The sequence below is a fragment of the Balaenoptera physalus genome (assembly GCF_965194825.1).
Source record: "Balaenoptera physalus genome assembly, chromosome: 6".
NCBI classification, from domain to species: Eukaryota; Metazoa; Chordata; class Mammalia; order Artiodactyla; family Balaenopteridae; genus Balaenoptera; species Balaenoptera physalus.
Window position 1 is genome coordinate 86958157 of NC_138885.1, and position 16847 is coordinate 86975003.

Sequence of the window (16847 nt, forward strand, 5' to 3'; positions counted from 1 at the left end):
GTTCTAGGAATATTAAAAAAAAAAAAAAATCCTCGCCTCAGGGAATTCAGGATCTAGTGTGAAAACCAGGCATGCATGTTCAAGTCAATAATGCAAAGGGCTGGGAGCTTTTCTAAGAAAGGTCACTTAAATTTTTGTTTTCTGTATTCAGTAATCCTTGCTAACCTTGAAAATGTCAGATACTGGAAGAAATAGAGAAATAAACTAAATATTTTCAAATATCATAATATAAAAAGAAACTTTAAACTCTACCATCATGCATTCCTTCTGTAAAGATACCCTCTTCTTCCCTTTCTTTTCTTTCTCATGGGCAGACATTTGAAAAATTGTTAAGCCAAGTGTCAATCCTACAGCTTCATTAGTCTCATATACAGGCTTGTAAAATAATGAATGACACTAACCAAAAATTGCTCAGTCTAAGAACATTTAAAATTTAGCTAAATTCTACCATGATAAATGAAGGAATTCAATTTAGATTTCAAGAGATGAGCATTTTGGATTTCTAAAAGATAATTCTTAACTGTGGGTGATAAGCAGTAAATCGAGTTTCTTTTGTGGGTATGAACAGTTAGGAAACTGAAATATCTTGCTTCGTATTGATTGATAAAGTTATAAAGGGTGAAGCTTGCAATTATTTGTTCGAGAAGTAATTTAATGTTAATGTTTAGACTCTATTAAATGTTAGACTCTATTAAAAACATGTTTTAATACCAACTAAAATTTATCTCACTGACAACAAATAAAATGAAATTTTATTCTCTCAGAGACTTACTATTAAGTAGGTCTTAGTTCCATTACTTACTGCAATAGCCAACAGTAAAATAAGGTATTTTATATAAATAAGAATAACACAATCACAAGATTATTTTTCAAAAACCCTGTTATCTGACAAATTTTATACATGTGTATATCAAAATGTGAATATGTAACTTTTGGAATGCAAGCTTACAGACGGTAAGAGTCATATCTTTCAGGGGGACTACCTCCTCTTTCCACACCTCCCATCATAAATAACTTTTGCAAATGATAAACAGAAGTAAATGTTTCCTCTTTTTAGAATTACATTATAATGCCATTATCTATTTAAACAAAGTCCTGGCAGACTGAACTTGGTCACATCTGTTCAATTTATAACCCTCAGATTTATTTCTGGTACAATTATTAATCAAGTTCACTCTAGCTATGTGGCTGTAAGGTGCACACCACTCTGAAACAACAATGAAGGCCACCGATTACTATTTATTTCTCATGCATTAGTTACTATTACTATTAATTAGTATTGTTTTTACGTACCTTTTTGACAAAATTTCTGATTTCTCTGAATTTTCAATAGACAGGATGAAAAGGTTAATAAACCAGGTCAGTGAGTATTGGTACATGGGCTCGATGTTAGCTAAATCAGCAATAGAAAAAAACAGGATGGAGGAATGAATGGCAATAGGTCGATAGCCCATGCGGGTGGCATCAATCTTTTTCTCTGTCTCTTCCGCTACTTCCTGCTTTTGAGAAATCTCATTAGCCAAAGCCTTGGAGGAAGATAATATCTTAATGGCAGTTTCATCTTCTAATATATTGCCTTCCGAAGATGAAAGAACTTCTAAAATCTTGTCTTCTATTTCTTTTAACTGCCTGGAATAAAACAATTTTCTTAGAAGAAGAAGACATCATTAAAAGTCACTTCACGTATATGTTCTTTCATAAGAAACAAAGAGCTTGTAACCTTAAGAAATGCATCACATTGTGACAAATATCCGTAACGGTGATGCTGTATAATTAATTTCTTATCTTGCAAAATGTCAAAAAGACAGGCCTTTCTGCTCCACTTCTCTTTCTAATGATCATTTATGTGGTAACTAGAGAGAGATATGGTAAGCCCATCTACTCTGCCATTAAGAATCTCAGCCCCCAATGAATGGAAAGTATCACTCCATTTATTTTCTGAAATTTTTCATGACTTCTAGAGCATTACCCTTTTTACCGATGATATAGATATTACAAGCAGAAAATGGAGTGCAACATATTCATTCAGACTATGCTCCAGTGAAAACAGGTAACCTCAGTTACATAATGAATACTAAAACTTTTGTGCTAAAACTTTGTTGAATAGTTGAAAATATATTGCTTTGACTTGTGGCAGGCCTCTGAATTCTTCCAATGCCTAAGAACTTGTATGTAAAAATATACTCTGCAATGCAATTTTCCAAATTAACATAGAGACTCTGTAATACCATATATTTTCCACTTAAGTCTTTCCATTCAATGCACCTACTAAACCTAACAAAGTAGATCTTTAAAATGTACTTAATTGATTCTAAGTGATCTTGAAACAAGTAAGAATAATTCTGTGTTTTATAACATTTAAAACCTTTTGTTTTCAGCTCCTTGTAATATCAAGGCTTGCTTTTCTTCTTCAAGGTCTGGCCTTTCTCGTGCCACCACAATTCCCAAAAGCTGATCCTGCATTCCCTCAGAAGTGATCATGAAGTTTAATAGTGTCACCTATAAATGAAAGAGTACCCAACAATTACATCACTATTTCTGTTGAGAAAGCCTCAACAGAGAAAGCCTCTGCTTATACACTTCAAATTCTGATCTTAAAACTGACTCTATTTACCATGGTAGTATATGTGAAAGTGGAATTTGTAGAGACTGTGATTAAGGGTATAGGCAAACTGGACTGTTGGATTAAAAACCCACTGATGTTTCTCATGGTCATAAATGTAATACTTCAGAGGGTTTTGTTTGGTGATCAATTTATTCTTATTTCAAATTGGTCCAATTTCTGACTACCTTTTAATCCCCAAATCAATTAGAATCAGGCTAGAGGCCATCCTTCATATTGGCTGGACTAGCTGATTTATGTTTTAAGGATCCCAGTGGTGTCGAAAAGCAAAGGAGATCTTACAAAGACATAAGAGAAAAAAGAACAATTACTTGTCATAAGTATATATGGTATTCACAATATGACAATCATATTACATATTATAATGATATATACTATAATATCATATTACAACATAGCATATATTATATTGTATTATATCATCATATTAAAATATGATACTCAGCCACTACTATGAACTAAGGAATATACAGTTCAACAGTGTCCATCAAGATGCAGTCTGCTAACGCTGCTTCATCCCGGTACCTAACAGCTCTTACAGGCAGGTCTCACTCTGTTGCCCACAACTTAAAATACCTCCTCTCCTGAGTCTTTCCCACAAATGGGAAAGTAATCATGCTTAGGTTTCTCTTTTTAAAAAGCAAAAAACAAATCATCCACACAATCCCTTTCAGCTACTGAACAATCTCTCTTTGTGCCTTCATAACTATATAACTGAAAATGTTACTTGTATATGCTTCCTGTCTCTGCCTTATTTCATTCCTCAGCCCTCTACAATCTGCTCTCACTCCTGCCTCCGCATACCCATCAATACACACAGCAATAAACTGCAGAAACTTTCTGGCTCTGGTCACCAATGAATCCATAAGCCGATAAACACTGAACCTTGGCTTAAGCTGACCTCCCCCGCCCCCCTGCTTTTTTAAGCATCCATTTTGCAGTCTGCCTGCCCTCACGTCTTGAATTAAGGTCTGCACCTATGTCCTGAGTGTCACTTCCCATTCCTCCCTTTCACGTGCCTTTCATTGTAGCTAAGCTGAACTGATTGTGAAATCTCAGACACACACTATGAAACATCTGCACGTGCTTCAGCCCTGACTGAGGAATGGGAGAACTTGGGTCTCCCCACCTTCCCTGGTAAGAGAATATTTCCTCTTCGTGAACAGAGTAACTTTGTTTTTGTGAGAAATTTCCTACCTGTGATCAGGAAGCGTGAAACAGCTCCTTGCTGTACCCTTGTGAAGGCGATACCCTCCTCTGCCCAAACCCAGGCACCCTCTCCATGGTGGTGTCCTCGGGTTAAACCTTTCCCCCTGGCTTGCCCCACGGCGGGCCTTGCATGCCACTAAATGTAGATTCCGTGGGCATAATCATAAACTTATATGGAATAATAAGCAACAATTCTTGAAACTGAGCAATTAAAAAAGATTCAATGTTGTTATGCAATTCTCTACTGCTCTGGCATTTATTCTTGGAAAAATTATCATTAATGTTTTCAAGACATTTTTCCTGTTGGCATGAGAAACCAAGTGCACAGGTTACACTTGCTTTACTCTCCAAACCATCGTCACAGTGCTTAGGGAAATGTGTGTTTTACAACTTTTACCTCAGGCACAAAGAGGTATTCATTCATATTCCATTAATGTTAGATGTTTTGAGATCAAGATTTTGCAAGTCTAGCCATTTGCTCACAAATAAACATTTAAAATCATACAAATATGATTTCATAATTTTATTTTCATTTAGATTCAAAAGAACTATAGCAGCACAATACCATCCCTTGGGTACTTTTGAAAGCAAAAGGTACATAAAAGATCCTAAAAATAAGATCAAGAGGCAGAATTTTAATTTGTAAATGAAAGCAAGTAACCGCCTCACTATGTTTTCTAATCCCTGTTTAATCAATCCCAGCAATTAAAAATAATGAAGCAATAAGACGCTCTAGGGATCTGAAGGATTTCAATACTGAATCATAAAATAGTTTCCTCTCCACAGTGGTTTATGACTTCTACTATAACTAGTTATTAGTGTACATAAATTATTATTTATGTTATTTGTGATATTTTCATAAATTTTAATGAAAAGTAAAAAAGGTTTTCCATGCGATTTATTAAAAATTTTTTTTGGTAATGCAGCTTTGGGATTTATTTTCTTTTATATGTCATTCTTTTTCACATATATTTAAAAGTTAAATAATAGTTCTAATAGTTAACTCTCATAACACTATTGCTGGGCCTTATTGCAAGCATTTTACATAGATTATTTAGTCTTCACATCACTCTATGAGATAGACGTTTATTATTCCCATTTTATAGACTAGGGAACTGAGGCACAGAGAGGTTAAATAACATGGCCAAAGTCACACAACTGGCAAGTGACAGAGCTGGGATTTGAACCAAGGGAGTCTGGTTCCAGAATCCATGCTCTTAATACTAGCAGATACTGCCTCTCCTAATAGGTGAATACATGACCCAATTTTTAGGTGTTTAGAAAACATGTTTATTTTAATTAACTGAAAACAGTGGCTAAGAATGTTCATATTTTAACACTGTGTCTTTCAAACTAAGCTCAAGGGTCACCCCACCATCCCCCAGTCTTCCTGACTTCCCTAAAGGTCCAGTCTAAAGTGTGTCCCCTATGTCTTCTGTCCCTCTGTGTCTTCCTAGTCATAAATACTGTCACTTGACATACAGCTTATTTACAGTGTAAGCCTCTCGAGAGCAGGGACCATGAGTATTCACCTTGGAGGGCATGAATTATGTCATCTTAGTGCCTCCTCTGGCTCTACAGAGAGACGCCCATGTTAATTTAAGTATTTCTAATAAAGGACAGCATTTGGACCCTCTGGATAAATCTTGCCTCTATATGTTTCTTTCAAAATCTGAATATTTCTTAATGTTCCCTCCTCCTAGCTTCTATAAATGAAAACTATCCTTCCCTTCCTCATTCGCTCATTCTACAAACATTTATCAAACATTTATCAAGTGCCAACCAGGGCTAAGAATTGGGAATAAAAAATGGACTAACCTCCAGAAGCTTGGTTACAGATCAATGTCTCAAGTCATTTTAGTCACTGACTATAACTTTGAACTAACTTTACTTTTTAAAGGAATTTTTAGTATTTTAAAAGAACGAGTGATCTAAAACAGTTCCTTTAAGTAACTATATAAAATCAGATAGCAGCAACCTTATTCTGAGAAAGAAGAATGGCGTTCTGTTCCTGAATTCCCATTCTAAGAATTAGCATATTATCATTTATTACAAAGGAAAAATGTGCATATATGTCATCTATTTTTAACAATGAAAAATCTAAGAATAATATCAATTGCAGAAATTAGATTCTCATGGTCTTTTTTCACTGCATACTGAAGGCTCCTTTATTACTTGCATGCACATACAAAAGCAACATTTGGAAATTATTATAGCAATTTCAGGAAATGCCAAACAAGGACAAAATCCATTTTACTTAGGAAGACCTGTTTTTCTTATGGCTCAGGAGGAAAATACAGCCATTAATTGTAAAATCTGGTAAAGAAACATTTATTTTAGATACTGGCCTTTACTGAAGTTTCAGGAAGATAATGAGGATTTCTTAGCTTGGTAGTAATATAGAAGCGGAAGTCTGGAGAATACTCAATGGTAGAGTCCCCAAGTCGGATGCAGGTACTCCCACCCTGCTTAAAGGTCTGTTTTAGTAGAAGAGGTTCCAGGATTGGATCTAGTTCTTCTCCAACATTTTCTAGCAACACTGGAATAAAGTCAGAAAAATATTTCATGTTATTTTAAATATTGACTGTAAACCTTCAACCCTCCAAATTCTTTCAGCCTTCTAAATTGCTGCTGTTTCTAGTTACACATAAAACTATTTTTGTCTTCTGAGTATAAAGAAATGATGCCATACCATCATTAAAAATTCCACAAATGACAAATGCCAGAGAGAGTGTGGAGAAAAGGGAACCCTTCTTGTAAATTGGTGCTGCAGCCACTATGGAGAACAGTATGGAGGTTCCTCAAAAAACTAAAACTAGAGTTGCCATATGATCCTGCAATCCCACTCCTGGGCATATATCCAGAGAAAACTCTTAATTTGGAAAGACACATGCACCCCATTGTTCATTGCAGCACTATTTACAATAGCCAAGACATGGAAACAACCTAAATTGTCCATCAACGGATGAATGGATAAAGATGTGGTACATATACACAATGAAATACTACTCAGCCATAAAAAGTGAAATGCCATTTGCAGCAACATGGGTGGACCTAGAGATTATCACACTAAGTGAAAGTCAGAAAGACAAATACCATATGATATCACTTATATGTGGAATCTAAAATATGACACAAATGAACTTATCCACGAAACAGAAACAGACTCACAGACATAGAGAACAATGGGGAGGTGGGGGGGGGGGGAGGGATGGAGTGGGAGTTTGGGATTAGCAGATGCAAACTATTATATAGAATGGATAAACAACAAGGTCCTACTGCATAGCACAGGGAACTATATTCAATATCCTGTGATAAACCATAATGGAAAAGAACGTGAAAAAGAATGTGTGTATAGATATATATCTGAATCACCTGGCTGTACAGTAGAAATTAACACAACCTTGTAAATCAACCATACTTCAATCAAATAAATAAATAAAATAAAATGGGTAATTGCCAAAAGAAATCATTTAAAAAAGAAATGATGCCATAAAAATAAATGGATGTATGTGGAAAGGGCTTCATTGGTGGGGTTATCTGGTCATCCTGCCTGCTTCCATAGTCTTAGTCAGAGTGCCACTCAGGACTCCCCCGATCTGGGATTCACTATATGCCCAAGTATGATGGCAGCGAGGTATAAGACACCAGAGAAAAAGCATTTCTAGTTGTAGTTATTTAAACGGTTACTATATTTTTCAATTACAAAAGTAACTCACACGTATTGTAGAACATGTGGAAAATACAGAGAAAAACTAAAGGAATGTTAAATTAATTAAACAAGGAGGCCATTAGACTGAGACGGCTGTAAGGTGTGGTAGCTTACATAAGTAAACCAAAATTTAAGCCTGTAAATGCCTCAAGGTTATGAAATCAAAACTCGAAGGACAACTAATCACAAGCAGCCAAATAGGCTTTAAACTGTAGTCAATCAAATAGTTTCCTTTCTTTGCTTCCTTACTTTTTCTGTACAGTATACGTCTTTCCCCAGCTCCTGTTGGAGGGACGCTCCTTATCACTTTTGGTTTGGCACCGCCTGGTTTAAATGGGTTTTTGCTCAAACTCTCAAAATTTTTGATATGCCTCACTTTACCTTTCAACAGATGAAACTGAAAAACAACCTCTAGTTATATTTTCTTAATCTTTCCCTCCCCCAAATATTTTACATAATTTATTCATAGCATATATAACTTGATAGAAAAATGACATAAAACTACATATGAATTTAAATATTTTTCTTTTCAGTATTTTTGATTTATCTTTTTCTATACACAGTTGAGACTAAACAATAGATCTAATTTCATATCCTAATTATTTTGCTTGACATTATAGCATAAATATTTTCCCATGTTACTAAAAAAAACAATAAACATGCTTTTAATTACTGCATAATAGTCTATAATATTAATGTTCTCTCATTTTTAACCAATACTCCATTATTAGATATTTGGATTGTTTCCTGTTCTCAAGATTATAGGTAGCACCGTCTACAAAAACTTGGTGTTATACAGTATTTTCTTACGAAAGCATTCTAGAAAGGGAATCCCAGATCAAAGATCAGTGACATTGCTAAGGTACTTGATACATTTGCCAAATTGAAGCCTTACATTTTGGTGTTTGGGGTGCTACCATAGCCAAACTCGAATCATGGCATTTTGTAGGAGTCCTTCGAGGGACGGGATGTGCACTCTGGATGGGAAAGCAGCAGCTCAGGGCATTGGGATGACAGGTATTTGGATCTCTGTTGCAGCACTTCTTCCCACAGGTTACTCCTGGCTAAATAAAGTCCTAAAATTGTCTTGTCAATTTCCTTCGCTGCTGAGACTTTAACAGAAACAGGTATGTCAGATGATTTTTAAATTCATTATAATTTTCTGCTTGAATAAAATGATTATTTTTCATGGGTAAATAATATGAGTGCGTGATAGTATATTAAATACATTAATCTATTATTTAGATTGTTCCCATTTTTCCAACTGTTAATACTGCAGTGAACATCTTTTTGAATAAACCCCTGTGTTCATCTCTGATCACTTAACCAGGCTGGAGTCCTAGAAGTGCAATTAATGGTCAACAGTTACAAACATTTTAAAGGTTTTTTTATATTGCCAAATTACTTTCCTGAAAGGCTGTAGAGGTTTCAGAGTTGCAATAAGCACTCACTCTGCTGTTTTTAAACCTGTTTTTATATAATATCACTGTACTTACGAACACTAGGCATCATGTTGGCATTTTATTTTGTCATTATCCTCACAACTTTAAAAAGCATCAGGGGACTTCCCTGGTGGCGCAGTGGTTAAGATTCCACCTGCCAATGCAGGGGACACGGGTTCGAGCCCTGGTCCAAGAAGATCCCACGTGCCGCGAAGCAACTAAGCCCGTGCGCCACAACTACTGAGGCTGCGCTCTAGACCCCGCAAGCCACAGCTACTGAGCCCGCGTGCCACAGCTACCGAAGCCCATGCACCTAGAGCCCGTGCTCCGCAACAAGAGAAGCCACTGCAGTGAGAAGCCTGTGCACAGCAATGAAGAGTAGCCCCCGCTCTCCGCAGCTAGTGAAAGCCCGCATGTAGCAACGAAGACCCAACACAGCCAAAAATAAACAAATTAATTAATTAATTAATTTTAAAAAACTGTCAAATATTATTACCCAAGTTTTACAGATGAGGAAACTGAAGCAAGGCAACTGTAGTAAAATTTTCAGTTAAATCATCTCGTGAAATGACAAAGCAGGAACTTGAACTAAGCAATCTGGCTCCTTACACAGCTCTCTTAACCACTGTGTGATACTGCCAGCATTAAATACTATAGTCATGACTTTTACAATTTGATAGGTAAAAAATATTGTTAAAATTTGTATTTTGGGCTTGATGTTTTAGGTGCTCTTTGGCTAATTATACTTTTTCTTCTAGAAACTGTATGCTAAAATATTTGCCCATTTTCCTATCGTGGGGCATGTTTTCACCATTAGGTTCAGCGGCAAGTGATTAAAAAACCCCAAATAATAGTGACACGAACAAGAAGGAATTTATATCTCATGTGAAGAGGAGCCTGAGGTAATCTGTCCAGGACTGGAAGGACAGTGTGTCTAAACTGTCAGAGATCCAAGTTCCTGCCATCTTGCTGCTTCACCAGTTTTGGCATACAGCTTTATCTCTTTGGCCAAAATAGCCTTTCAGAGAACATGCACATTGCAGCCATCAGAAAAAAAAAAGAAGAAACAGAAAAGGAAGAAGTATCTTTTAAGGATATTTTCTGGGGATCACAAATGGCACTTCCACTTACATCCTGATGGCCAGACCACAGTCACATGATGACAGAAGTTAGGAAATTTATTCCTTTACTCTGAATGCAATGTGCCCAGGTAAACACAGGGGGTGCTAATAGTAAGGAGGTGAGAACGATTATTAGGGAACAATGGGCACCAACTGTCACAATGTGCTAGTTTTTTAAACTTTATTTGTATTTTTTAATATTGTTGATATTCTCTCTTAAGTTTCTTTTATATAATGTTTCTTGGATTAAATTATAAATTTGTAGAGTCAAATCTATTATTCTTTTCCTTTTGTATCTTTCTCCATTTTGTATTTTCTTAGAAAGTTCTTTCCCATCAAAGACAACTTATTCCCCTACGTTTTCTTTTAGCATTTATGTCTTCTCTTTTTTTCTTTCATATTTAACTCTTTAATTCATCTGGAGCACATTTTGGTGTAAGAAGAGACTATGACTTGATATGTTTTTCCACAAAACCAATTTTTGCAGCACCATTTGCTGAATGACCTATCATTTTCCATTGTTTTATAACGCTTACCTTCTAATGCATTAAAGGCTTACATGTATCAATATTAGAGTTTATTCCAGAACAGTTAATTCCAAATTTACTCTTCTTCTGAATTTTTATTGCCTCTGTACTTTCTTCTAGGTTAACTTTAGAAATAATAACTAGTATTATTTCTAAAATGTTTATTTCTGAAAGTGTTGATGTCTTCACAACATTTAGTTTTCCTATCAGTGAAAAACTGATGTCTTACTCAAGTCTTCTTTTTTTGTGTGTGTGAAATTTTCTCATTTTTTTTCACTATGCATTGTTAAAGTCGTTCTAAGTTTTTGTTTCAGATAGCTTTTCAGTTAATTCTTTTTGGTTTTCTAGATGAAATATATTATCTACAAATATGATAATATTGTTTCCTCTTTCCAAATATTATAGCACCCTCATTGAAAAGAACTTTCCTAATAATGTTAAACAATAATAGTGATAATAGATATCAATTTCTCATTTTTATTTTTACATGATCAGACTTTTAAAATCTATTAATTTGCTAGAGTGTTATGGACTGAAATTCTGTTCATGAAATATTATAACATCTAAGTTTTGCTTAATTGCCTCAACTTTTATTAACAATTTCTGCATAAAATCTAAAATTTAAATTATTCTTTACTAAAAAATATTATACAATTTCATCCCTTACTCTCCCTAAATTGTTTTAGTTTCACAAGGAATTAAGAATGTCTACATTAACATGTATAAATGTCTTTTTTCAAAGCTAAAATATACACTATAAAACTTAAGTATTACAGACTTGATTCTTTTCCCCAAAAGTGAAAATTTATTTCCTCACCAGTAAAATAAAGTCTTAAGCCTGTTAGGAAAGATTTCTATAGCGTCCAGATTTCAAAGAAATATGTTCTCAGCATTGAATATTTACTCTATTATAAGCCTCACTGGAAAAGCAAAAGTATTCTAAGCTTGAAAACAGAAAAAAACAAAAACAAAAAACCCCAAAATCCATATATACATGAATTACCCAGAATGCTCTCAATTTATTGACCCTAACTTTTGATTCCTTTCACTTTTAATTAAATCAAAGTATGTTTCATGTTAAAATACAGGAGAAAATTTATGAGACAGGCTTCTTTTCATATTTCTATCATCAAAGTTAACAATATTCTGGTTTATGTAAAAACCTCCTTTCCCATTCCCAAAAGCCAGCCCATCACAGTATTTGCCAACCTTGTGGGAAGCCAAGACTGGGAATCCAAACACATGGCTGCTAATGTCTTTGAGTAAGGCAGATCATCTTGCTCAAAGCAGTTGTTCTTAGCAACAAAGAGAACCAAGTATTCTTTTCATATTTCTTTTGCATTTAGGATATTAACTGATATCAGTTTTTTAATCATGAATTATCTACATTATCCTATGTTAGACTTCAAATTAATAGGAAAAAATCTGCATAGTATGTTCAGCTGTGCAGCATATTGTTTTCAAAGTAGATTAATCAGTTACTGGGTACCCTCAAAGAGCTGGAGTTGAGAAACATTTATGTACACAATAGTAGGGCAACCATAGAAATCTGTAAAAGCTTCAGCGTTGGCACTTCATTGGAGAGGTTAAGAGAGATGTCACAGAAAAAGGTGTTTGAGCCTCATCTTAAAAAGGTGTTTGAAAATTAAAGTAATTCACCAAATGGATGGAAGAGCACAGATGAAAGCTAAGAGATGAGAAACAGCCCCATGTTGTTATATGTACTGCCTGCCCCCGTGTACCCTGTACTCCCATCTAATCCTCACCCCACGTGTAATCTCTGTCTCTCTCTTTAAACCAATAAGCTCCAAGACAGCAGAGATCAAGTCTGTCTGTGCGTGCTCTGTTTTCAGTGGCACATGCTACTTGCAAAATAAATATTTGTTATGTGAATGAATAATGAACAAAGAAATGAGCAAATGAAAGAAACATTGAGCCAGGAGTAGTTTTGCCTCCCTGATACGTTATATGCAAGGGGGGAAGAAAAGAAAGTGCTAGGAGATAAGATAAAAATAAGGAAGGCTCAGATAATGGTAGGTTTTGCTCGAAATGCAAAGAATTTTTTTCATAGAGTTAATGGAAAGCCATTAAAAGCGCCTCTATACAAGTTGATTTCTTTTTAAAAATTAAAAAAATATTCTTTTATTCTTTCAGTTTTATTGAGGTGTGAACAAATTGCCTTATCAGCAATATTAACATGAATAACATCCTAGGCACACCTTATCCATTGGTGTAGCTAATACAGATATACCTCTGTTTTCTAGAACATTGGCTTTCAAACATTTTTTTTAAGCAGCAGGAGACTTTTTTTCACAGAGGATTTTATCTTAAAACTCAATATAAGCAACAAAAAAAGGGAGGCCTGCTCTGGTTGAAGCAGAGGCAGGTGGGTGAAACCAAAACCTCTGCCTTCTCTACCCAGGCTGCCTGCGAGGGATGAGAGATCAGAAGGCAGTGTCCTGGAATAGGTCAAAATCTTAAGAGAACTTCTTAAATGGAAGAGTCTTTAACTGCTTATGTTTTAAAACTGTAACAGTAGCTGATTCTTTTACTTGAAGGTTAAATATAAAAATAGTTACAAAATCTGCCACCTGTTTCTCTTTCTATCATAGATTTAAAACTTTTCACTTCTCTCTGATGATTAATGTTAGAAGGCATTGTGAATTATCATTATCCATTTTTAAAGTTATTTCATTCCAAAAAGTAGGTTAAAGCAACTGTGAGTGACACAGTAAACAGTGAACAAAGGCAGAAGACGTGGGGACTAGTTTTAAGACTCCCCTTAACTAGAGATACAGTCTTAGTTAAGCCACGTAACTAACATTCTCTGTCACCTTACCTTGTTAATAAAATGTAGTGCTTATTTAGAATTACTATTGGATTTCAGATTTTTATGGCCACAACTCCAAGTAAGAAATACATTTTAAATCTTTATCAAGTACACACATATGCATAAAACTTCTAAAATTTCATGAAATAATGCTTACCTTTACTCCATGCTATGCAGCTTTATATGTTCTATTCCATTGCATTTCATTTAAAAACGCTGGTCATGACCCACTATGTGGGTTCTCTCTCCCACAGTTGTGACCCATAGTTTGAAAAACACTGGACAGATTGTATGGCCCTTTCCTCTCTAAAATGATGCAATACGAACATCAATATATGTGACTGTGATCATAGAGATCTTCAAAATGTCAAGCACATGGTAGATGCTCAATTATTACTTGTTTTTACTGTGTCAACGAAATTTTTTGAATATTTAAGTTAAATTAAGTAATTTTAATTGAAGTTTTTAAGGTGCCAATCCCTTCAAGAAATTTTCCCTTATGTAGAACAGTATGGAGGTTCCTTAAAAAACTAAATATAGAACTACCATACCAACAGCAATCCCACTCCTGGGCATTTATCTGGAAAAACCATATTTCAAAAAGGTATATGCACCCCAATGTTCATTGCAGCACTATTTATAATAGCCAAGACATGGAAGTGACCTAAATGTCTATCAACAGAGGAAGAGATAAAGATGATGTGGTACATATATAAAATGGAATATTACTCAGCCATAAAAAAGAATGAAATAATGCCATTTGCAGCAATATGGATACCTAGAGATTATCATGCCAAGTGAAGTAAGTCAGCCAGAGAAAGACAAATATCATATGATATCAGTTATACATGTAATCTAACAAAAAATGATACAAATGAACTTTTTTACAAAACGGAAACAGACTCACAGACATACAAAACAACCTTATGGTTACCAAAGGGGAAATGTGAGGGGAAGTGATAAATTCGGAGATTGGGATTAATATATACACACTACTATATATAAAATAGATAACTAATTATATAGCACAGAGAACTCTACTCAATATTCTGTAATAACTGTATGGGAAGAGAATCAGAAAAAGAATGTATGTATATATATGTATAACTGATTCACTTTGCTGTACACCTGACACTAACACAACATTGTAAATCAACTATACATCAATAAAAATTTAAAAAAAAACTTCCCTGATTGCTCTAAATATTCATAGCTCACCATCTGTGTCTCTCTTATTATACAAAATAATTATGTATGATTCTAATATAATTAAGAGATAATAAAAAAAGATAATATACATAAACCACATAGTAAATCCCCAAACAAAAAATATAAATTGAGCTTATGAGACACTGTTGTAAGTACCCAAATTACAGTAACTCATTTCTTCCTCACACTATATGGTCAAAGTATAAATGGGGAAACTGAGTCTTAGAAAGGTCACTGCAACCAAGTACTAAGTAACAGAGGCAGGTACTCTGATTCCAGAAGTGCACAGTGGTCCTAACAAGGGTTAGTGAAGTATGTCCACTTTCTATTTTTATAACAGTTACATATATTGTCTGATCCTGCCCATTTAACAAGCAAGATATTTGATAGTAGAGATCAGGTTGTCCCTTTTTTGGTAACTCCATATCATTATACTATACTCCAAGAACACCAGTTGGATGAATGAAATACTATTTGTGTGTCTGTGTGTCCATATATATAAACACAACATTTTGTAGGTAGACATAGATTTTTTTCATTTCATGCTCACCCAAACCAAGCCTAAAATTATAATTAACATTTTAAAGACTAACTCATTATTAATATGCAAAAATAAACTGTCTGTAAGTCTATTTGGTATATCTCTTTTGATTCTTCCATGTAACACTCATTCTATTAGCAACTGGGATTTGCCAAACTTGTCCTGGGGCTAAATATATTGTCCTTTCATAATGTTGGCAATTTACTTGGTTAAGTAAATAGTCAAAATTTAATAGGTAACATGAATTCAAAATGTGACTAATAACCCCAACATACTCAAATCATAAGCATTTTGGCTTTTGTTTTGACAAATGTGACCTGTGCATAGAGCTTCACTGAAAAATTCTCGTCATGTTTTTAATCTCTCCATTGTAAACGGCAGATAATAGTCAGCCACGTAAAATGTGCACTCACTTCTCTGCCACTTTTGTAGGATAAGTCGAGAGAAGAACAAAGAGATAGTTGGACTAATATTGTGTTAAAATACTTTTGAGGGCTTCCCTGGTGGCGCAGTAGTTGAGAATCTTCCTGTCAATGCAGGGGACACGGGTTCGAGCCCTGGTCTGGGAAGATCCCACATGCCGCGGAGCAGCTGGGCCCGTGAGCCACAACTACTGAGCCTGCGTGTCTGGAGCCTGTGCTCCGCAACAAGAGAGGCCGTGACAGTGAGAGGCCCGCGCACCGCGATGAAGAGTGGTCCCCGCTTGCCACAACTAGAGAAAGCCCTCGCACAGAAACGAAGATCCAACACAGCCATAAATTTAAAAAATAAATAAACTAAATATAAACACTGGGTTCAATTAAAAAAAAAATACTTTTGGCATATCAAGTGGCCCTTTTAATTGCAGAAGTGGAGCTATAATGAGAACTAAAGAATGGCAAACAACAGATAAAAATTAAAACAGCTAAATTAGAAGACGTATCCCAAATGAATCTTGAGACAAAGAAAGCATCCTAACCTGTTAGAACTATAATCTCTAAAGTTCTCACTTGATTCATTACCAATAAATAACGAAAGATATTAACAAAGTAATCATTTAAAATGAGTCTGACACAAATATCTTGAAAAGGAAAAAAAAAAAAAAAAAAAGCCCTACATCATTTTGGGTTAATTGTGCCCTCTCCAGGCAATTCTGTAATATATGCTTGTTATTCAAGTACATACCAGGGGTGCCAAACTGGATGCAATTTTCCAGAGTCCTGGCATAGTCAGGGTCACTTAATTTAATTAGGTGAAGACTATTGGTTTTTTCCATGTTCTTGATCCATTTATTAGCCTGACCTTGAGGATCTATCATCAGAGGCCACCTTCTTGCGTTCCTGAAAGGGAAAGAAAGACGATGCTGGTCAAGCCATGATCTGTCTTTATGCTATTTAAGAGGCATGCATCACTTTCTTACAGTTTATACTTTATATTATTATTTTACTTTTTAGCTTGTTTTGAGAAACTGTGTTCTTGAAGCAGAGACATTTAAATTGAGAAGGCTACTAGAACGGCAACTACAAAAGCCATCTGGCAAACTTAACACAAGTTCTTTTACTCCTTTTGGAAAATTACAATTCTCTAAGTGTTAAATTATATTTTTGAAAATGTTTGCTGCTCTTGCTAATTAAGTCACAATGATAACCATCAA

General features: G+C 35.0%; 1 protein-coding gene across 1 annotated transcript in view; it reads right to left on the minus strand.

Moving 5' to 3' along the window:
- Positions 1-16847, minus strand: part of DNAH7 (dynein axonemal heavy chain 7) — a 234348-nt gene that overhangs the window by 53794 nt on the left and 163707 nt on the right. The window contains exons 47-50 of the mRNA XM_082466856.1: positions 16379-16533; positions 6181-6371; positions 2366-2499; positions 1294-1629 (exon numbers count right to left, since the gene is read on the minus strand). Of these exons, the coding sequence (XP_082322982.1) occupies positions 1294-1629; positions 2366-2499; positions 6181-6371; positions 16379-16533 (816 nt within the window). The remainder of the gene's footprint in view (positions 1-1293; positions 1630-2365; positions 2500-6180; positions 6372-16378; positions 16534-16847) is intronic.